General features: G+C 35.0%; 3 protein-coding genes across 4 annotated transcripts in view; 1 reads left to right on the forward strand and 2 right to left on the reverse strand.

Moving 5' to 3' along the window:
- Nucleotides 1–567: 567 nt before the first annotated feature.
- On the forward strand, nucleotides 568–3,169 carry LOC125862825 (LEAF RUST 10 DISEASE-RESISTANCE LOCUS RECEPTOR-LIKE PROTEIN KINASE-like 1.2). The gene is made up of 4 exons (XM_049542941.1): nucleotides 568–1,427; nucleotides 1,575–1,607; nucleotides 1,701–1,964; nucleotides 2,070–3,169. The coding sequence occupies exons 1-4, from the start codon at nucleotides 671–673 to the stop codon at nucleotides 2,993–2,995; spliced, it is 1,980 nt and encodes a 659-aa protein (XP_049398898.1). The 5' UTR covers nucleotides 568–670; the 3' UTR covers nucleotides 2,996–3,169.
- Nucleotides 3,170–3,859: 690 nt separating this feature from the next.
- Nucleotides 3,860–22,966, reverse strand: part of LOC125863104 (PR5-like receptor kinase) — a 31,868-nt gene continuing 12,761 nt past the window's right edge. The window contains exons 3-4 of one of the 2 annotated variants that reach the window (XM_049543245.1): nucleotides 5,222–5,471; nucleotides 3,860–5,139 (exon numbers count right to left, since the gene is read on the reverse strand). In XM_049543245.1, the coding sequence (XP_049399202.1) occupies nucleotides 3,950–4,957 (1,008 nt within the window). In that variant the 5' untranslated portion in view covers nucleotides 4,958–5,139; nucleotides 5,222–5,471 and the 3' untranslated portion in view covers nucleotides 3,860–3,949. Of the gene's footprint in view, nucleotides 5,140–5,221; nucleotides 5,521–22,966 lie in introns of those variants that run through there. The other variant, XM_049543246.1, reaches the window with a different exon arrangement.
- On the reverse strand, nucleotides 4,970–8,713 carry LOC125861319 (uncharacterized). Its single transcript, XM_049541240.1, has 4 exons — nucleotides 8,709–8,713; nucleotides 5,658–5,999; nucleotides 5,222–5,541; nucleotides 4,970–5,139 (listed from the first exon to the last, which is right to left on the reverse strand). The coding sequence occupies exons 1-4, from the start codon at nucleotides 8,711–8,713 to the stop codon at nucleotides 4,970–4,972; spliced, it is 837 nt and encodes a 278-aa protein (XP_049397197.1).

The following is a 22,966-nucleotide window of genomic DNA, read 5'->3' on the forward strand; positions in this document are numbered from 1 at the left end:
CGACTCGGGCTTTTCTATTCTTGGTAGTAATAAAAATAAGTTTTCGTTTATAACATAAATGTATTTTTGGTATGTTTTGCTTGTCAAGATTCAAGCTTTCATCCACTTCATTTAGTACGTAACATACGTGACTTAAAAGGATAAATTAGATAAAATGGAGTGGAATGAATATAATGATTCGTATAGCCGACCCAACCAATGTAATTGATATATGACTAAAAGGACTCCACTAAGATTAGTCTATGTTCGTGCCGAGAAATTCCACCTACCGAAAAATGAAAATGATCATTCTGATTAATCAACTTTAATTTGAGGAATATGTACCACACCATCACAATGGATGGATTACTTGGCCTTAAAGACTTGACAAAAATGCAGTGTAACGACAACTCAAATTGGATCATTCTATTGGAGGACTAGGAGTCAAGTCAATGATAAAATGTACAAAATGACAACCACTTTTTCTTTATAGTTGCTTCAAGTTTTGGAACTTAACTTGTCTTTACTTTCCTTTGGCAACTTTGTCAAACTCTCAATTATTTTAACTTATAAATGAATATATAAACAATTGTTTGGAATGAATTACACAAATTGTATACAACTATGATAACAAACCTTTCCTCTATATACAAATTCTCCCTTTGTCTTTTCTTCTTGTTTTAGACATCATATGAATCTTCAAAGCCTATTCATGGTAAAGAAATCTGTTTCTGTTCTTGTAGTCGCGATTCTTTTCTTCACCTTAACAGATGACACTCTTTCTATTTACCTCAATTCTAGTGCTTGCGTTACGCAGAATTGTGGTGATGGAGTGAACATATCATACCCCTTTTGGATTCCTGAGAAACAACCATCCTACTGTGGCTTACCAACTTATAATGTCACTTGCAACAAACATAAACCATTTGTTCATATTTCTGGAGAGGAGTTTATCATTAAGGAAGTATATTACACAAACTACTCGATTCTGCTAGCGAAAGCAGACGTGTTTGATGAAGAAAACAAATGTCCAGTACCAAGACATAATTTTAGCACAAGGGGTACTCCATTTTCTTTGGGGCCTAACACTGCAGATCTCTTTTTCTTCTATGACTGCACTCTCCCTTATGAAAGGGAGACATATGATGTCAATTGTGCCCGTAATGCCACTCACCATTCTTTCGCGGTTTTTCATACTGAGCTTCTGGAGCACTATAACTATTCAGTCGAATCGTGTCAGGATCCTGTTTATGCCCTTGTTGAGACTGATTCCATAGATAGATTGCTAAAAATGAATTACACACAAGTATTACAAAAGGGATTCTTTCTACAGTGGGATGGGAGTAATTGTAGAGATTGCCAGAATAGTGGAGGGCGTTGTGGTGCTCAAAGTAATGAATTTCTGTGCATTTGCAAAGACCAAACCCAACCGAAAACATGCTTACATGGTAAATCTAGAAACTATATCCATTTATTGATCATGTTAAGGGAATAGCGTTTCCGATTGAGGTGATAGCAGCTGATTAGTTATGCTTTACTGTGATACATTACAATTGTTCGGTATCAGTTGATCACCTGTCATGTTTTCATTTCAGGAAGAAACAAAATCGGATTAAAGATTGGCATAGGTGATTGTCCTTTGAATATGTTCACCTTGATTTGTCTTATTATCCTCTTTTTCTCAAGAATACTGAAATTCCAATACACATTTCTTCTTGCAGGCTTTGGTACAGCTGCATTTACCGCTTTGATGGCAGGTGTAATTTTCTTTGTCTATTGTCGTAGACAGAACAAAAAAAGTTATGCTGGTTCGTCGTTGATCACCAGAAGTATTCTTTCCTATCCTTCCTCCATGAAGGATCCTGAAAAGGCTAATATAGCTATGGGAGTTCACCTTTTTGACTACAATGAACTGGAAGAAGCCACTAGCAATTTTGATTCCAAGAAAGAGCTTGGAGATGGTGGATATGGCACAGTATATAAAGGTAAGTAAACTGATCTAAAATTGAAATTCTTATTGATAATGTGTCACTCAACTCACACACCTGATTGATTCATTAAACATTTGGTTGAATATGATATGCTTATAGGTAAACTTCGAGATGGACGTGTCGTTGCTGTTAAACGTTTGTATGAAAACAACTGCAAGAGAGTAGAGCAATTCATGAATGAAATTGATATCCTAACACGGTTGCATCATCCAAACCTTGTCACTCTTTACGGATGCACATCTCGCCATTCCCGTGAGCTTCTACTTGTTTATGAATACATTCCAAATGGCACAGTTGCTGATCATCTACACGGTGGAGATTCACGGCGTGGATCACCTTCATGGAATACACGAATGAAAATTGCCATAGAAACAGCTAATGCACTTGCCTATCTCCATGCTTCAGATGTCATCCACCGAGATGTAAAAACTAATAATATCCTTCTGGACAACAATTTCTGTGTTAAAGTAGCAGATTTTGGCTTGTCTCGGCTTTTCCCAACTCATCTTACTCATGTCTCAACAGCTCCACAGGGTACTCCTGGATATGTTGATCCTGAGTACCACGAGTGCTATCAGCTCACTGACAAAAGTGATGTTTATAGTTTCGGAGTAGTATTGATTGAGCTTATATCATCACTGCCTGCTGTTGATATCTGTAGGCACCAACATGAAATTAATTTGTCAAATATGGCCATCAACAAGATTCAGAGCAATGCATTACATGAGTTGGTGGATTCAAAAATCGGGTTTGACACTGATGATAAAATAAGGTCAATGATAACTGCAATGGCAGAGTTAGCATTCCAATGTCTACAGAATGATGGGGATATGAGGCCATCTATGCAGGAAGTTGTGGAGGCTTTGCTGAGAATTCAGAGAATGAATAAAACTGGGAAAACAGACAAGGGTCATCCTGATGACGATGATGCAGGCTTGTCGAAGAATAACACATCATTAGTTTCACCTGATTCGGTTACTGCAAAATGGAGTAGCAGTTCAACAACACCCAATGGCAGTACCTAGCATTTGGTTCTCTAAAGCGGTGCACTTGAACGCCTTCCATGTTGGTTTCCAAAACCTGAATTACATACACTTTTACCTTGGTTTTCTCTGTTAAAGAGGATGTACATATGTCAGTGCAGCACGTTTAATGATTCGATTTGAACTTCTCAAGTCTTCTTTTATCTTTTTGATCTTTGATCTGCTGATTTATTTTTGTAGCAGTACATGTTTGATATTGTGCGTAGCAATGGAAGAATAGGATTAGTTTCAAGAGTACATTATCCGTATAGTGTAGTATGACAACTGACTGATTTCGAATGTAACATAGAAGTTCAGTGCTCTTAAGCAAGACAGAGAGTTTTCTTTTTAGAATCCAGATTCTACATGCTCAATCCTTTGTACTGATTTATTTTTAATTTTCTTTAACCACGAGTTGCTTTCCAGCACAATGCTCTTTCATCAAGAGCTATGCTGCTCGGACTCTTCAATAATATTGACGAGTGCGTTTCGGATCCTAAGTGTATTTTTGAAGGATCTGATACGTGTGCATCAACATTTTTGAAGAGTCCGCACAACATAGCTCAAGAGTACATCTGAATGCTATCTTCCTTTTTTTTTCCATGTGATGAGGTGAGAAGTCTGAGACCACTGTTGATCTGATACACTGAAGAAGTAGAGCAGCTCATTTAACTCATTCTCTATACAACCTTGTTTTGTGCTTTTGTGGCACACAAGAATTGAGAGCCTGTTCTAAATATTCAAATGAAACCCTCCAAATTATATATATAATAAGATAAGTGTCTATTCTTGATGGAGAAGCAGTTCAAATTCTGAAGAGATTTAAAGACAAGTCTTCATAAATCATATACATTTCCTTAGGTTCAACTAAGTACAATACACTGAAATACTATCCTTCACGGTGAATTATTCCAATCAAATTCAAAAATTAAAGACACAAATTCAAGTTTATTACTTCTAGAAAGTTCTGTCTTTGGCAGCTGTGCCTATGAAAGTTGCTAATTCTTCAGTAGAACAAAGTGATGAACTGGATGGAGAAATTATGGAGGCGTTCAGTGGCATTGCCTGTGTGTTCAAAGAATGTCTTCCTGAACAATAAGGAGTACATAATAAAGGTTTTGGTGGGATTTCTAAGACGAGGCTTCCCTCTAGCATGTCAATAACCTTACTCATTGATGGCCTTTGTGCTGGATCAGTTTGGATGCACCACAGACCAACTAATATCATCTTTCTAGCAGTTTCTTCTTCTTCTATGTCTATAATCCCATGTAGCTTCAGGTCATCGTCTAGCTGAACGTGCTGATATGCCCAGTTAGGAAAATATATCTCACTTGTATGGCTCACTTCTTCCTTGACATTCTTTCTTCCTCCGACCATTTCTAGAACCATCATTCCATAACTATAGACATCAGACTTGTGTGACACTCCTCCAAAACTCCTACTGATTACTTCGGGAGCAATATAACCAATCGTCCCTCGTGCTCCTAACATGGAAACAATGCTTTCTTTTCTGGTGCATAGTTTTGCCAAACCAAAATCTGATATCTTAGGACAGAATTCTTCATCAAGGAGTATGTTATGAGGCTTTATGTCAAAGTGCAAAATTCTTGTATTGCATCCACGGTGAAGATACTCCAATCCTTTAGCAATTCCAACTGCAATTTGATACAATTTGTTCAGTCCCAAGAGAGAACCATCACCGTATATGTATTTCTCTAAGGATCCATTTGGCATGAAGTCATAAATTAGAGCTCTTTTGCTCCCATCAAGACAGTATCCTAAAAGAGACACGACATTGACATGCGAAGTCTGGCTGATGCTTGCAACTTCATTGATAAATTCTTCACCATCACCTTTAGATGCTTTTAAAATCTTCACTGCAACTCCACGGCCATCAGAAAGTTCACCTTTGTAGACCCCTCCATAACCTCCTTCACCAAGCTTATCTTTGAATCCATGTGTCATTTTCTTGATTTCCTAGCTGTATCTCCTTGGTGCCAGAGATCCATATTGCTTAAGTAAGGCCTCTAGACTCTGATCTTCTGTTTTGCCGTTAATTAATCGTATGCACTTGCAGAATGATTCTCTATATTGTGTGTACCATATTCCTAAGCAGATTAACATCCCAATTCCAGCAATTGATATTCCTAAATTATACTCCATTACAAGAGGAATTAGTGGAACTTCATGTAGCTAAGCTACAAATTGTTTTATTAAAAATGAGCATACCTGTTGCTAAATGAATCTTATTAGTGTTTGCTTGAGTCCCATATGACGCATCACTATAATCCACTTCAAACCCCTCATCCACAGCCTCTTGCAGCGTAAGAGTTGCGTCCCACAATTTGTTATAAGCAGTGGAAACAAGAGGTACCAGTATGCTGAAGGAACATCCTAGGACATTTGTAACAAATTCATCGCTAAAGAACACACCAGTGTTGATTGTTCCATTTATAAAACAACTAATATTGCTCTGCACCTGTACACTGGACAGGACCACAGAACTGCAGCCATAGTGTATGTTTATAAATCTAGTCCCTGCGACGTAGCTGCAGTGACAATTAAAATAGTGTGAGGCCGTTTGAAAAATAAATATATCTAACTATATTTGTACTTTTGTTATCATACATATTCATATACGGTAATACCCCGAGCTACTACGTACCTGAGACCATTGATTAAGGTGGTGTTGTACTTGTAGAGACTGTAGAGTGAAGAAGATTCTGGACAAACATTTTTCCAGTGATTATCATGAACCATTCTCATCTTGAGTGAGGACTGGTTAATTGACAGTACATGAAATTCAGAAGGTCTATAGCCAATGAGTTTTCCATAGACGTAAAGAACAGACAAAGTTGTCTGATTATCTTGGCACTGTAGATATAAATCATGGTTACCACATAAACTTGATCGCGAACCACCTCCCCAGAACGGGTACTTAACACCATGTATGCTTCCACAGTTATAAGCATCTTCACAATTTACACTCTCGCCTTCAAACGAATGACTGTAACATAATGGAATGGTGCAGGTGAATAAGATTAGGAGGAAAAAACTTGTAAGGTCATATAAGAATAACATGATAACAATTATATGATCTTTCAAAGTACACTTTCTTCATATCATTAAAGAGCTAAATCCAAATCCAAATCCAAATCAAAGTCAATGGAAAGAGGTGAATCAAGTAAGAAAACACCTCTCTGAATAAACATTTCTTTAATGTGCCCATTGTTGTCATTTGTCAACACCTAACAGCTCTCTTAACCAAGACTTTGACCTGGATTACAAATGCAAAATTTTCTTTGAAAGGTTCATCCTACTTTTAATAATGTATGAGTTATATCAAATCACATTGTAATGAGTATCACAAACTTTTTAACAAAAAAAAATACAATTTGAAATATATGAACAGTCAATCTACTCAAATGACTTCTTTATTGTATGTGAAATGATTAGACAATCCATGAACCTGCAAAATTTTGACAACAAAACTTGATTTGGTATTTAAAGTAATGATTAAAATTTTATGTTATTAGGTTCAAACATGTGATATATAGTATGTAATAGTACCAAAAAGAATATACAAAAATGATTAAATGACTCTGATTTGAATGCAGAAGAAAATTCTACATACCTTACTTTGTAGTTATCCTCTATTATTTTATTCAATGACTTGTGAGAATTAGGCGCATTCTTGATATTAATTTATATAAGAATTTAACATAAATGCATTAGTTTGATTAAATCATATACACCCTCTATTAAATATTAATATTTACGTTATTTATCATTTGACAAGTCATCACTAGAGGAATTAAGAGTCCTTTTAAGATGATTAATGAATGTTACGTGAAGCTTTTTATGATTAAATATATATAATAAGTAGTCTTTAATATAATATCATTAGATAAGACACCCTCTTTTAATAACATTTTTATTTATACTAATATAGCCTAGAAATTGCGATTCTAATATCTGTAATATTTTTAAAAAATTATATATATATATATATATATATATATATATATATATATATCGGATAGAGTACATATTATGCTATTAGGTTCATTTGAAATTAGTATATTTGATGTATAACTGAAACAACTAATTCTGGCAAATAGTGCAAATTGACTAGAAGGAAAGGACACAATTCTAGTGGGGAAAATAGTTTGGTAGTTAGCCAGGTTTTCTGTTTGATTATTTCATTTCATTTGTTTATAATTCTGATTTCCAGCAATGTAACACGTGACTAGGTTACTAGGTTAGTATAAGAGACATTGTATTCATTGCAAATCATATAATTTGAATGATAATTGAAATCTTCTTTCTCTAAATTCCTTCTCTTTTCTCTCTTGTTTCCTTCATTGTTCCTCTTTTGAATTCGATCCAATAATTTGATATTATTTGGTATCAGAGCATTGACTCAAAAACAAATCTTCATGACAAAAAATAAGGCCATGAGTGTTGTTGGTTCCAACCAAGCTTCATAGCTCATTAAGTTATTGGAGGATTTAAATATTTAGCAAGCAAAGCTCCTAAAAATGTACAAGCTACTGGAGCAACGTAATGCTAGCTAATAATATATGATGGTTGAACTCAAGGTGTGCGATTGATAACCTTTACCAGTAAAATCAGATACGACATCACTCATCATCGATTATATGAATGTTGTCCCTCATTCTTCTTTATTTTCCTCTTTATCTTTGTTCTCCCTCTTCAACTTCTGACAAAACTTCTTTGTGTGCACTTTCATGCCACCATGATAGAACTTAATATCCTTAAGTCTGCCTCTAGATTTGCTTCTGTTATGTTCTCTAGTTCCAGGATAGCTGACGAAGAAGAACCTTGAGATTTTCTTCTTATTTCTTTGTTCAAGACACTACTCTTGGTAAAATCCATAATGATCACACCATCAGAGCAAAATTTGATAATAGATTTCTAAATGTTTCCCAAGAGTCTGATAGGGAACCAAGTAGAAGCAAGCCTTGAATTTCTTCATCAAATTTGATGCCCATAGCAAATAACTGATTCATAATCCCCCCTAAAAATTATTCAGGTGATTTGTCTTAGAGAACCATCAAGATATTTTAGACTTAACAATTGTTTTATCAAGAATATTTGTTGTTGCCAGTCTTCCGAGCAAACAAACTCTCAAGATGCTCTCATTGGATTTGAGCATGTGTCTCCCCAAAATTATGGTTAAACACATTATCGTCAATTCATTGCCTAATAAATCCATAATTTTGTTTGTGCAACAGATTCCACTCTTCATCTGTTTTATTTTCAAACTTTATAGTGGTAAAGATCGGTTGATAAAAATTCTTAACACTAAGAAGATCTTTCATTTTTCCTTCCAAATGACATAATTAACGTCATTCAAAGTAAGCATTCTACTTGTGTTGGCTTCCATCATTTTCCCCAAAAAATATAGCTATTGCAAACCAATGTTCTGATAGAGAAAATGCGGACTAACACAAAATTATATATGGTCAAAATAATTGAAATAAAATGGGAAAACAATGACACCAATAATTTTACATGAAAACCCTTCTAAATAAGGAAAAAACCACGGGCCAAGAGAAGTAACTGATATCACTATAGTAATGAATTTTTACATTGTATAGTCACATGTATCATACTCAAAGTGAAGACAACACACTCAAAAGGAATAACACTCTTTTTGTTTACCATTTTACTAAAATATCGCTTGTTATACCCCATTTTAACTGGGTCAAATAGTGTACAACGTTTTGGTGATTTCTAAATTATTAACTAACTTAAGAAGCCGTCACCTAATTCATTAGGGCACCTAAACTGATTAAAGTCATTGTCTAAAGTTAACTTCATTTTAAGGTCTACTAAACATGAGATTCTAGGTAAGGGTTCAACTAATCTAAAGGGAAGAGGTTAGCCATCCTTTAAGATCCATTAACAATGGTTAACCGACCAAACTTAAATTAATTAATTAGGCTAAGTATAAAGGGGCACCAAAGAGGTGATAATCAAGTTGAAATGCTAAGTATTTACTTTTTTNTTAGGCATCCTTTAAGATCCATTAACAATGGTTAACCGATCAAACTTAAATTAATTAATTAGGCTAAGTATAAAGGGGCACCAAAGAGGTGATAATCAAGTTGAAATGCTAAGTATTTACTTTTTTTAAATAATAATAATAATAATATTCAATATTTGGAAAAATACTTTGCGTGAAATCTAACTTGTAAAAGTGAATTGAAAAAAAAGTTTTGAAAACTAATATGATTCTTGTTTAAAGAAAAGAAGCTATTTTGCAAAACTCTTTTTTTTTGGTTAAGATAAACTAACAAAACTTCAAAGTTAGTGGAAGGAACTACCACATATAAATTTATAATAAAAAAACCGTTCCAAAATATGAGGTGAGAAAAGATTATAGGGAAAAAGGACAAATATACTCCCAAACTTTCGAAAATGGTATGTCAATACCATTCGTCATACTTTTCGAACATCAGAGCCCTTGTCGTTCAATAATCGGTGCACATTTGCCCCTCCCACTAACAGAACACTCATTGTGTACACATGGCGTAATCCTACATCACGACCCGGATTGACCAATTTTTTAACCCAAATTTCAAAACCCGTTCATAACCCAATTTACCCACAAATAAACTCTCTAAATTCCTAAAGAAAAAGCACCTAAAATTTTGGCTTAATTCATCATTTCTTCATCCAAATCTGTAACTATTCAATGAAAATGATAGAGCACAAGTCATACTTCTAAAACAAACAAACCCTAACAATGGAATCTATGGAGAACGAGTAAAATCTGCAAACGGAAGGGGAAGAAGAAAAATGAAAAACCCATGAAGAAAAATGGTGGATTTGATATCATCACTAGTGAAATGTAAAAGTAATTTAAAGATACAAACACCCAATTCAGATTAATTTCTTCATTTCTTCACTTCTTTGTCGGAGACTTAATAGTTTTCGGCTTCTTCCCAACTTTCTTCGCCGGAGTTTTCTTCACTTTAGCAACTGCAGATTTCTTCACCGCTTTGCTTTAGCCGAAGCAGTCACCGTCTTCTTCGCTTTCTTTGCTAGTGTTGCTGCTACTGCAGATTTGGCCTTCTTCTTCGGAGTTGTTGCTTTTAGCTATGCGGTAACAACCTTCTTCCCAACCGGTGCCAGTGCCTTCTTTGGCTTCACGACGACGGCGGGTTTCACAAAAAGATCTGTTTAGATTTTTAGATAGGTTAGTATTAGTGTGAGTAATGGGTGTATCAGGTGGGTTAAACAGGTCGTTGGGTGGATATTTGAATTTTGGGTTAATTAATTTATCAAGCCGGTTTGAGCCGTAGTATTGCGCCACGTGTCCCTAATTATTCTTCCGTTAGTGAGAAGGGCAAATGTGCACTGATTATTGGATGGCAATGACTCTGATGTCCGAAAAGTATGTATTGACCATTTTCAAAAGTTCGACAGTAGATTTGTCCTTTTTCCCAAGATTATATACTCCAAAAAGCTATTTTTAATAACTACTTCTCAAGAAAAGTACTACCCAAAACCAATACTAAGGTTCAATTCTAGTTACTGCACGTAAATGCTCATGTTCACAAATAAATCAAAAAAATTAATTCTAGTTAAAAAGACAAGATAGGTAATGCATGTAAAAATAATTAAGCATCACAAAAGTAAGAAAATGTCCACAGCTCTTCCCTCTCCTTCTTTTATCCTTTGTTCGTATGCATTTGAAAGAGATCGAAAGACTTGAAGGAAGATAGACACGAGTTCTAGATCTACCGGCGGGTATCGAGTCTCAAAACAAGACACTTGTAACAAGCAAAAGTGTTTATGAACACTCTATTCATGCTCCCAAAGTGTACATGTGAAAAGAAGAGGAGATGAAAAATTAGACAAAAGTGATTTAATTCCTAATAATGTATACAGTAAAGTAAGCAGACAATGGTGCACAACATTATGCTTTCGATAATATGAAACAAAACAAATTTGTACAATCCAAAACAAAATGTATTTGAAGATGTATCAAACCAGTTACTACTTCAAAATCTATTTTAAAGAAATGTCGAGCTGGAAACGAAGTTTTTTATTTCTATAATCAATTTAACAAAGGTAAATTACTATAGTACCCTAAAGACGCATTATTATGATACGAAAAGATGAGGGAACCTTCATTAAATTACTACGACTTTCTGAAGATTATATATAATCACATTCAAACCATAATTTAGCCAAAACAAAGATGACAACATAAAGTAAATATTCAAACTAATTAACTAGTTTGGATAAAGTATATCAGGTGTGGGATAAGGATACTACTGCATACTCCTTAAACTTATTACAGAGCCTTAAAATCTAAGAAAATGAGAGATTTAACAAACATGTTTCACAAATAACAGCTTCCAGACCTTAAGGGGAAGTATCCTTATCATAACCATGAGTTAGATCAGTTATTACAGTTAACAAACACCTTACATAGCCATTTTCCAACAGAAAGTTATCAACAGATCAACTTCATAACAGCAAAATAATAATAACAGATTTTGACGATTAAAAAAAAAGTACAAAACATGTAAACATGGGTTAAGACATATTATCCATAATGACCAGCATTCCTGACAAGAATCACTCTCAACATATGATCTAACTAAAGTAATCAATGTATGAACTAAAATTCCATCAGAAGAAAGAAAACTATTCCCATTTCATTTAGAGGTAAAAGAACACCTAGAGTAAAATATCTATAGCACGATCATGTTTCATAAACTTAAATTAAACAATAGGCAGAGGAGGATCGGATTTACCTCTTGTGAAGCAGAGAACTAAGGGTGTTGTCGATCTAGAATCCCAAACTCACTATTTCACAAGAAAACGAGCAAAGATGAACAATCTTTGCGAAGGCTAAACTTGTATGAAAGTGTTAGATGCTAAGCCACTGTAACTTCTTGCTTTTTGTGTTATTGTGAGTTTTTTAACCTTCTTTTTTTATGAAGAGATAAGGTTGTATATATAGGAGCTAGGAGAATGGTAAGGCAAAGCTCTTGTTTTTGAAATTCAAAAATCCACAGAGGGGGCAAGTCACGGGTCGATCTTGGACTCACAAAATGAGCCGTTTGAATACTGAAAATTCTGCCCAAATAATCAAAATCGAAAAGTTATTTGGCCTTTGTGTTGACCAAATTGAAGAAGAGAGATGAGAATGAGGGGGAGCGGCATACTTTAAGAGAAAGGTGAAGTTGCACCAAAATGGAGTGACAATTTTTTTCATGGTCAAAGACCGCTTGGAGTTTTTCTGGAAGAAGAAATGATAGAGACAAGAGAAGGGAGGCTAAATTAAAGCTGCTGATCAGTGAAACAAAAATAGGTTTAGGTTGGGATGTAGATTTTACTTATGGGCTGCTCATTTTGAATAACCAAATTGGCTGAAATATTTTGGGGCCTTTTTCTTCTCTAAATTAATTCATTTGAGCTTCTAATTTAATATCTAACTCAATATATATATATATATATATATATATATATATATATGATGTAAAAGGTTTAGTAAGTAAGAAACTTGAAATAATGTAATGACAATCTATTTAAAAGAAGACGACAATAAAGTAATAATAGTAATATTAATGATAAAAATATAATTCTAAAATAGTAAAAATGATAATAAAAAGATGATAATCATAAAAATAATAAAAGTTAAAGTAATAATATAGATCATTACGATAACAATAGTGATAAATGAAAAATAATAGTGAATTATAAAGTATTTAGCTTATTAGCAATTTAGAAGCTCAATCGAATAAATTAGAAGATAGGAGGGAAAAATTTGGTGTCAACATCGCTCACACTCTATTTTTCTTCACATGTTACTTTCTTATATAGTCTATGAAAACCTCACAGCTCTCTCTATATATATATTTTTCTCGCTATGTTTTTGGTGTATATTTATAAAAGAGAAGGGGGCTCTATTTATAGAGAAATTTCCAACTATTTGAGTCCATCAAAAAAAGGCAACTGCAAATTGTACCATCCATTCAATATTTGTTGTCAATCATTCAATTCAACATTTGCTGCCACTATTACTTTTTAACACGAATCATTTATTCAACAACAAAAGTTGACTAATAAAACAAGGGATGAACCCCACAATTATTTCAATAAAGGAAACTACTTAACCTTGTTATATGTTCTTTTCTTTCTTTGTCAATATCTGTATTATCTCCTACAAATTGGTATCAAAGCTTGGTGAAATGTTCTACTTTCTTGGAATGGAAATTCAGCAAAAAGGACATGAGATCTTCATATGATAGCAGTAATACGCTAAAGAAATTCTCTTAAAGTTCAAAATGTAAGAATGTAAATCTACAACAACTATAAATCAAAAGGGGAAGCTTTGCAAAAGAAGATAGAGATGAAAAGGTTGATGAAGGACTTTATAGGAGCCTGATAGGTTGCCTAATGTACTTGACTGCAACGAGACTAGATATTCTTTATGTGGTGAGTTTACTTTCAAGATATATGCATTGTGCTAGTAAAGTTCATTTTCAAGCAACTAAACGTGTGATTAAATATGTTAAATGTGCTGCGAATTTTGGCATAATGTTCAAAAAAACGTTAGATTTTCAGTTTCTTGGATTTTCTCATAGTGAATGGGCTGGTAACTCATATGATATGAGAAGCACCTCAGGTTACAATTTTGGCTTTGGTTCTGAAATATTTTCTTGGTGTTCCAAGAAGCAAGATATTGTGGCTCAATCTAGTGCTGAGGCAGAGTACATTGTAGTTGCATCAACTATGAATCAAGCCCTTTTGATTCAGAAGCTGCTAGATTTGTACATGGTGCAAAAGAAGAGCACTGAAAGCTCTGTTGATGATCAAGCTACAATTTCAATTGCAAATAATCATGTTTCACACGGAAACACAAAATATTTCAAGATCAAATTTTATTTCTTGAGGGAGATGCAAAAGAATGGAGACATACACTTAGAGCACTGCGAAAATGATTTTCAGAATGCTGATATTTTAACTAAGGCTCAACCTAGTGCAAGATATGAGTTTCTTAGAAAAAAAACTTGGTATTGCTGCTCCTGAGTCAAGGAGGATTGTTGAAAGTAGTGCCTCAAAATTAAAGCTAGAGATTAGTTCCACCTACTATTATATCAATATACAACATAAAAGTAGAATTATGTTCAAATAAATAAGGCTACAGTGTTGAGCAGAATCTGATTAATCAGTTGCTATATCTTCGTCTTTAGTTAATGGAGATAATGTTAGCTTATTTTACTCCTTTTCTTTAGCTTTTAAATTTATGAATTCATGTATTTATACGACAATCATTATTTCAATAAAGAAAACAACTTAGCCTTGTTATATATTTTCTTTGTTTGTCAATATTTAATAGAAATGAACTGGTCACCTGGCTGTATAAAATTGAGAAATTCTTCTCTTATGAAGAGGTGCCTTATACATAGAGGGCTAAAATAGTGGCCATTCATTCTAATGTTGATGTCATTGCTTGACATTAGACTTATATGGGAAATAAAGGACCTATTCCTCATCCTAGTTGTGATGAATACTTGATATCTGTCTCAGAGAGGTTTGGAGAGGTGTTTGTTGACCCTATGATTGAGCTGAAGTGATTGAGGCCAAAAGGATCTCTCAAAGATTTGCAAACAGTCTTAGATAAGTTGCTCACACAAATGTCCTTCACCCCAGCCCAATCTGATAGTTCCTTCCTAGGAAGATTAAAACCCAAGATATTCTAAACCATTATTCTCCCGAACCCTTAGATATTACCACAGGTCTATACACTCTCTAGACTAAGAGAAGCAACTTTAGCTACTGAAAGCATATCTTTAAGCTAGTTTTCTCCAAGCACTACTTAGATTTATCCAAGAAAAATAACAACCTGAATCCAAACCTCTTTATCATCATGATTCCTCACAATCCAAAGCTATAGTACTTGTGTCCCTATTTTCTTTCTATCCACAATGTAAATGTTATTCATAGATGACTAGCAACTGAAAAACTCCATTGATGGAGCAAGAGAGAGAGAGAGAGTATGAAAGAGATGATTGAGAGATTGATTTGGGCAAATGAAAAATTAAATTCTATTCCACTTCTTTCCGGTATTTATACATGTATGTACAAAAATGAAAATATCTTCTAATCAACATGACAGCTGAGACGCAGCTGATTTCCTAACAAACTCTAACTAACTTCCTTTCAACCAATGAGCGAACTAATTTCTTTATTACAAAAAGCATAAAATTAATTGAAAGCTAAAGTTTAACTAATCTCAACACACACACACACACACACCCTCTCAAGTTGGAAGGGAGATGATTCCAAACAAGTTGTGCAAAATAGCTGAGTGCTTTGGCCCAATGAGGCTTTTGGTTAAAATATCAGCTAGTTGTTCATCAGTGAGGATGTGGTGAAGAGTCACAAGTCCTTCATGTAGTTTTTCTCGAAAAAATGACAATCAACCTTTATATGCTTGGTTCTTTCATGGAATACAAGATTCTTTGCAATATGAATGGCTGCTTGACAGTCACAAAAGACTGAGATAGGTAGGGAAAGTGCGTTACCTAATTCACAAAGCGATCGTTCAAGCCAAACTAACTCTCCAACCACTTTTCTTACTGATCTGTATTCTGCCTCTGCTGAGGAGAGTGAGACAGTGATTTGTTTCTTTGATTTCCAACTTGCAGGGTGATTCCCCATAAGCACTATGTATCCACTTACAAATCTTCTGGAATCGGGACATGCAGCCCAGTCAGAGTCACAATAAGCAGTGACGACATAGTTAGGATCTTTAGTTAGATAAATCTCCAGTGTGGGATTGTTCTTCAGATACCTCAATACATGGAAAGCAACCTTCAAGTGAAGTTCTCTTGGTGTTTGGAAGAACTGACTGAGATGTTGTATGCTAAATGCAATGTACAATATAACATTTGTAAGGAAATTTAACTTTCCCACTAATTTCCTATAGTATGTTGGATCAGTTAGCAGGGTTCCTTCATGAGACTTATATTTTACCACAACATCAAGAGGAGAAGTAGTTGGACTATAGTGTAAGCAATCAAATTCTTTGATTAGATCTGTGGTAAACTTCTTCTATGTGATGAGTACCCCATTCTGCTTGTAGAGAATCTCCAATCCCAGGACGTAATGAAGCTTTCCTAGGTCTTTAATTTTGAATTGGTCATGTAAAAAGTACTTCAGGGATGTGATTTCATCTAGATCAGTTCATGTCAAGATTATTTTATCAACATACACTGCTACAAAAATTATGGTTGATTTATCCTTTATGTAGAACAATGAGTAATCACTGGTAGAGTGTGAGTATCCGCTTGAATACAATGCCTTTGTTAAATTCTCATACCATTGCCTACTGCCTTAATTTAACCCATACAAGGACTCATTGAGCTTGCAAACAAGTCCCTTTTCATTCACTTGGAGTCCCTATGGAAGGTTCATGTTTACTTCTTCATTAAAATTTCCATGCAGGAATGCATTATTCACATCCAACTGATACAGATCCCAACCTTTCTTAATAGCTAAACTGATCAGAGCCCTAACAATAGTCATTTTGACTACCGGGGAGAATGTCTCAGTGTAATCAATACTAGATTGTTGAGTGTATCCCTTGACTACAAGTCTAACTTTGATTCTCTCCACTGTTCCATCAGCCTTATGTTTAATTTTGTAAACCCGCTTGCATCCAATTTCCCTCTTGTCTGCAGGTAAATGAACTAAACTCCAGGTATTACTAGCATGAAAGCCTCAAATTCAGGTGTCATTGTTGATTGCCAAGCAGAGCTCATGGTTGCCTTCTCATATGAGTTTGGCTCACTATCATGAGTCATGTTTCTTACTAGCTGTTGACTCTCAGTGTCAAAACTGGTGAGTGAAACATGTTGGTCATTGGTGATATTAGGAGGATGGTAAAGTGATGACTCAGCTTGCAGGTTGGGAAGATTGTAGGTATATTCATTGGGGTATTTTGGTACAACGTGTGTCCTACTTGTTCTTCTAGGTGCAGGAGGTTGGTGTTGTGAACTAGAAGGGGTAGAAATGGTGGTATGTGGGGAATTAGATATTTCTGGGCTATCTGATGGAATTGTTTCATCAAGTGAGGTCTCAATGTGTTGTAAGTTGGTATTAACAGTATTATATGTGACAACAATTGAGTGGTTCTCATTCAAATCATGGGCATTATTCAAAGTATTGTTTGTGAAGTTCAACAATTTAGGATTAGCATAAAGATATCTCAGTACAGAACTAAAACTAGAATCAGGAAAAAAAAACAAAAGGATAGGTATTATTAGTTAGTTGTTTTAGGACTGTAGTGTCTATTTTTGAGTTTCCTGTATTTCACTTTTTAGTTACTTTAGGAGGTAGTTACCATGACTTAAAAGTAGAACCATGACCTATTTCAGTTTCTTTCCTTTATGTTTATGGATTTGTTTTTCTACAGAATTAATTTAACTCTCTACATAAGCTTTTCTAGTCTTCTTCTTCACTTTATGTTCCTTCTATTCTCCTGCCTTCTTTTCTGTTGCAGACTAAGCACTGCCTTCATTGTGTTATTTGCCATTTTCTTATTATAAACTCACTATTGGTACCAGAGCTTTCATCTTAAGGGTTCTATGATCGAGTTGGAGAAGCCATGGATGATGAAGCAAGTTTCTTACCAATTACTCTGCCGATATTTGATGGAGATAATTATCAAATTTGGGCAGTACGAATGGAGACGTACTTGGATGCTTTGGATCTCTGGGAAGTTGTGGAAGAGTATTATGATATCCCAGCCTTACCAAATAATCCTACCATTGCTCAGATTAAAGCACACAAAGAAAAGAAGACAAAGAAATTGAAGGCCAAGGCATGCCTATTTGTTGTTGTATCGTCAAAAGTTTTCACGCGAATAATGTCTCAGAAAACTGCTAAATAAATATGGGATTATCTCAAGGAAGATTATTTTGGAGATGAGAGAATAAAAGGTATCCAAGTTTTAAACTTAATTAGGGAGTTTGAATTGCAAAAAATGAAGGAATCTGAAACAGTGAATGAGTATTCAGATAGACTTCTAATATTGCAAATAAAGTGAAGCTACTCGGCTCTAAATTTTCAGAATCAAGAATTGTTGAGAAGATTCTTGTAAAAGTTCCTGAAAGGTATAAAACAACAATTACGACCTTAGAAAATACTAAGGATTTATCAAAAATTAGTTTGATAAAGTTCCTCAATTCCCTGAAAGCTCAAGAGCAAAGAAGACTCATGAGATAGGAGGTTACAACAGAAGTGGTTTTTGTCAGTAAGCATCATGTTAACAAAATTAAGAAGAAGAAAAAAAAATCAAGCATTTTGTGAAGGAGAAACATCAGCCAACAACAAAAGTAAGGGAGGAAGCTCGAAGAAAAGTTATCCCCCTTGTCACCACTGTGGAAGAAAAGGCCATCCACCATTCAAGTGTTGGAGGAGACCTGCAGGAAATGCAATCAGCTTGGACACGAAGCAGTGATTTGCAAGAATAAGGCCCCACAATAGGAAGGAAATGCTCAAGTTGTTGATTAAGAAGAAGAGGATCATCTTTTTGTTGCAACATGCTTTTCAAGTAAGTGCTCAACAGATTCTTGGTTAATTGATAGTGGGTGCACGAACCACATGACTCATGACGAGAGTCCATTCGAGGAGTTGAAGCCTACTGAAATTTCCAAGGTTAGGATAGGAAACGGAGATCACCTTCCTTTCAAAGGAATTGGAACTATTGTTATCAAGACAAGCACAGGCACAAAGAAAATTTCAGAAGTTCTTTATGTTCCTGAAATTGATCAAAATTTTCTTAGTGTAGGACATTTGATGGAAAAAAAATTCACAGTTTTATTCAAAGATTATCACTGACAAATTAGTGACACTACTGGAAATGAAATTTTCAGGGTAAAGATGAGAGGACGGAGTTTTTCTTTTGATCAAACAAAGAAGGAGCAACTAGCTTTTTCCACGAAGGTAAGTGTAACATAAATCTGGCACAAGAGACTTGGTCATTGTCATCTACAAACATTATTGTTGCTGATGAAGGAAGATATGACAAGAGGACTACCAACTCTAGTTGATCACTTACCAAGTTTTCAAGCATGTCAAAATGGTAAGCAAAAAAGGAAGTCATTTCCTAAAGCATCATGGCGGACTTCTCAAAGGTTGCAGGAAGTCATATTTATTGATGATTATATAAGATTATGCTGGATGTATTTTATGAAATATAATCAGAAGTGGCATGGATTTTCTCGAAGTTCAAGAAGATGGTGGAAAGTCAAAGTGGTTGCTGACAATGAAAAATAGTATAATTCTGAAAAATTTAACAAATTTTGTGAGGAAGTGGGTATTACTCATCAGCTTACTGCTCCATATACTCGGCAACAAAATGGAGTTGGTGAAAGGAGGAACATATATATAATGGATATGACGTGGTGCATGTTGCATGAAAAAGAGTTGCCAAAAAGTTTTTGGGCTAAGGCAGCTAATACAATAATATTTCTCCAAAATCGGCTTCCTACTAAAGCATTGCTGGATAAAACTCCATTCGAGAGTTGGAATGGAATCAAACCATCACTAAGCTTCATTAAAGTATTTGGTTGTGTTTGTTTCTTTCATGTGCCACAGGTTAGAGGAGACAAACTTGACAAGAAGGCACTTCCTGGAATGTTTGTGGGTTATAGCTCATCCTTCAAAGCCTACAAAGTTTATAATCCACAAAAAGAAAAGAAGATTGTCAGTAGAGATGTGTACTTTTTTGAGGAAGAGAAATGTGATCGGAAGCACAACCAACTTTCAATCCAAGCTTTAGAGGAGCAGGCATCTGATCACTCGCAAAATGAGTTAGTTGATGATCTTTCAATTAGATATACAAGACTACTCTCTGACATCTACCAACAAAGTAATGTGGCAGTTTGTGAGCCTACATGGCACGAGGAAGCACTTCAAGATAAAAATTGGAGAAACTCCATGGAGTAGGAGATGCTAATGATCAAGAAAAACAAAACTTGGGAGTTAGTTGACCGACCAAAAGATAGGAAGGTCATTAGAGTAAAATGGGTGTTTAGAACCAAGCTCAATTCTGATGGTTCTATCGATAAATACAAGGCTAGACTTGTTGTCAAGGGATATGCCCAAATATTTGGTGTTGATTACTCAGACACATTTGCTCCAATAGCCCGATTGAATACCATTAGATTATTGCTAGCAATAGCAGCACAAAAGGGCTGGAAAGTGTTCCAGCTAGATGTGAAATCTGCTTTTTTAAATGGTGTACTACTAGAAGAAATCTATGTAGAGCAGCCCGAGGGTTTCTTTGAGCAAGGAAAAGAAGAAAAAGTGTCTGCTTAAAAAGACTCTTTATGGCTTAAAACAAGATCCAAGAGCTTGGTATAGCAGAATTGATACTCACTTGTTGAGTTTGGGGTTTGTACGAAGTGTATTTGAAGTTACTTTTTATGTCAAACATAAATGAACTGATCTTCTCATTATTTCCCTTTATGTTGATGATCTCTTGGTGACAGGAAACAATGTGCGGCTGGTTAAAGAATTTAAAAAGGAAATGATGCAAGTCTTTGAGATGACTGACTTAGGGCTAATGCCATACTTTCAGGGAATGGAAATCAAGGAAGGTCGTGATGAAATTTATCTGCCACAAGAACCATGCAAGAGAGATACTTAAGAAATTTCACATGGAAAATTGCAAGGCAACAAGCACACCAATTAATCTAAAGGAGAAGTTAAGCAAATGGGATGGAACATTTCAGAAGCTTGATTGGATGTTTGATGTATCTCACTGCTACAAGGCCAAATATTTTATTTGTTGTAAGTCTTTTATCTAGATTTATGCATTGTGCTACTGAAATGCATTTGCGAGCAGCAAAAAGAATTATAAGATACCTTAAAGGTACTATTGAATATGGTGTCAAATTCCCGAAGTGTGAGAATTTCAAGTTGTATGGATTCTCATATAGTGATAAGGTTGGATCAATTGACGACATGAAAAGTACATCAGGATATTGTTTTAGTCTGGGATCATGCATTTTTTCTTGGTGTTCTAAAAAGCAGGAAACTGTGGCGCAACCCACGGTAGAGGCTGGATTCATTGCAACAACTACAATAGTAAATCAAACCTTATGACTGAGAAAAATATTTTCTAATTTGCATATGGAGCAAAAAGTTAATACTGAGGTTCATGCTGATAATCAAGCTGCAATAATTATTTTGCATAATCTGGTGTTCTATGGGAAGACTAAACACTTCAACATCAAGATATTTTTTTTTGAGGGATGTGCAGAAAAAATGAGAAGTGATTCTTTTTTATTGCAAATCTGAACATCAGCTATCCGATGTATTTACAAAATCCCTTCTTGTCAGCAAGTTCGAGTTCCTAAGGCAACAACTTGGAATTTGCAGCTCTTAATGCAAGGAGGAGTATTAGTTAGTTGTTTTAGGACCGCAATGTCTATTTTTGAGTTTCCTGTATTTCTCTTTTCAATTCTTTTAAGAGGTGTTAGCATGATGGACAACTAAATGATTGTATATATTAATGTAATTATATGGTGATATAAATTAGCATGATCATATACATTTGTTGTAAAATCAAAGGAATAAATATTGTGATAGCATAGCTGATTTGGAGGGATAGCAAGAAATATTTAGAGGGATTGAATAACAAATTTGTAGAGATAGAATAGCTGATCTTTAGGGATAAGAATGGCGGATCTTTAGGGATGTGTAATCTTTATTTTCTCTATATAATGGAAAGACTCTCGCTTTGAGAGGTATTCAACATAAAATTGACATAGTATTAGAACCTTCTCTTGGCTGTCTTGTTTCATAAAGTCATCTATCGTTCCTTCTAAATTTTTTTGAAAATCTTGGTTTTTGGTTTTTGGTTTTTGGATGATTGTTCATCGACAATCAGTCCAACCACCTGGGAATTTTGTTCTTGGTCATTCTAGTCGCTTTCTTGAGTCTTTGTAGTTTTCATAGCTATTCAGAAGCATGAATTCACATCACTTTGAATCCTTAAGTGTTCGTTTTACTAGAAAAAAATTATTCTTCTTGGGAGTTTCAGTTTCAGTTGTTTGTCACCGGCAAAGAACTATGGGGCCATATAGATGGAAGCGATCCTGCTCCTACTGATGCAACAAAGCTAGGTGAATGGAAGATTAAAGATGCTCGGGTGATGACATGGATTCTAGGGTCAATTGACCCTCTTATTGTTCTTAATCTCAGGCCATACAAGACAACTAAGGCCATGTGGGATTACTTACAAAAGGTTTACAACCAAGATAATAGCGCAAGACGCTTTCAGTTAGAGTATGAAATTGTTAATTACTCTCAAGGAGGTCTTTCTGTTTAGGATTATTTTTCTGGATTTCAGAACTTATGGGATGAATTTACAGATATTGTCTATGCCAAAATACCTACTGAATCTCTATCAGTGATTCAGGCAGTTCATGAGAAAAGCAAGCGAGACCAATTTTTGATGAAATTACTCTCCGACTTGGAGAGTGTTCGCTCTAACTTGATGAATCGTGACCCATCTCCCTCTTTGGATGTTTGCTTTAGGAATTACTTTGTGAAGAGCAACGTCTTGTCACACAAAATGCTTTCGAGAAAGAAAATGATGTCAATGTTGCATTTGCTGCTCAAGGTAAAGGAAAGGGCAGGGATATGAGTAGAACTCAATGCTACAGTTGCAAGGAATATGGTCATATTGCTAGCAATTGTAGCAAGAAGTTCTGTAATTATTGTAAACAACAAGGACACATTATCAAAGAGTGTCCCATGCGCCCTCAAAATCGTAGGATCAATGCTTTTCAAGCTGGGATAAATGGTTCCACTAATGATAACTCATCTTCAAGACAAGTTCTTACTCCTGAAATGGTACAACAAATGATTGTGTCAGCCTTTTAGCATTGGGATTACAAGGTAATT

Source organism: Solanum stenotomum, chromosome 4 (assembly GCF_019186545.1).
Source record: "Solanum stenotomum isolate F172 chromosome 4, ASM1918654v1, whole genome shotgun sequence".
In the NCBI taxonomy this organism is placed as follows: domain Eukaryota; kingdom Viridiplantae; phylum Streptophyta; class Magnoliopsida; order Solanales; family Solanaceae; genus Solanum; species Solanum stenotomum.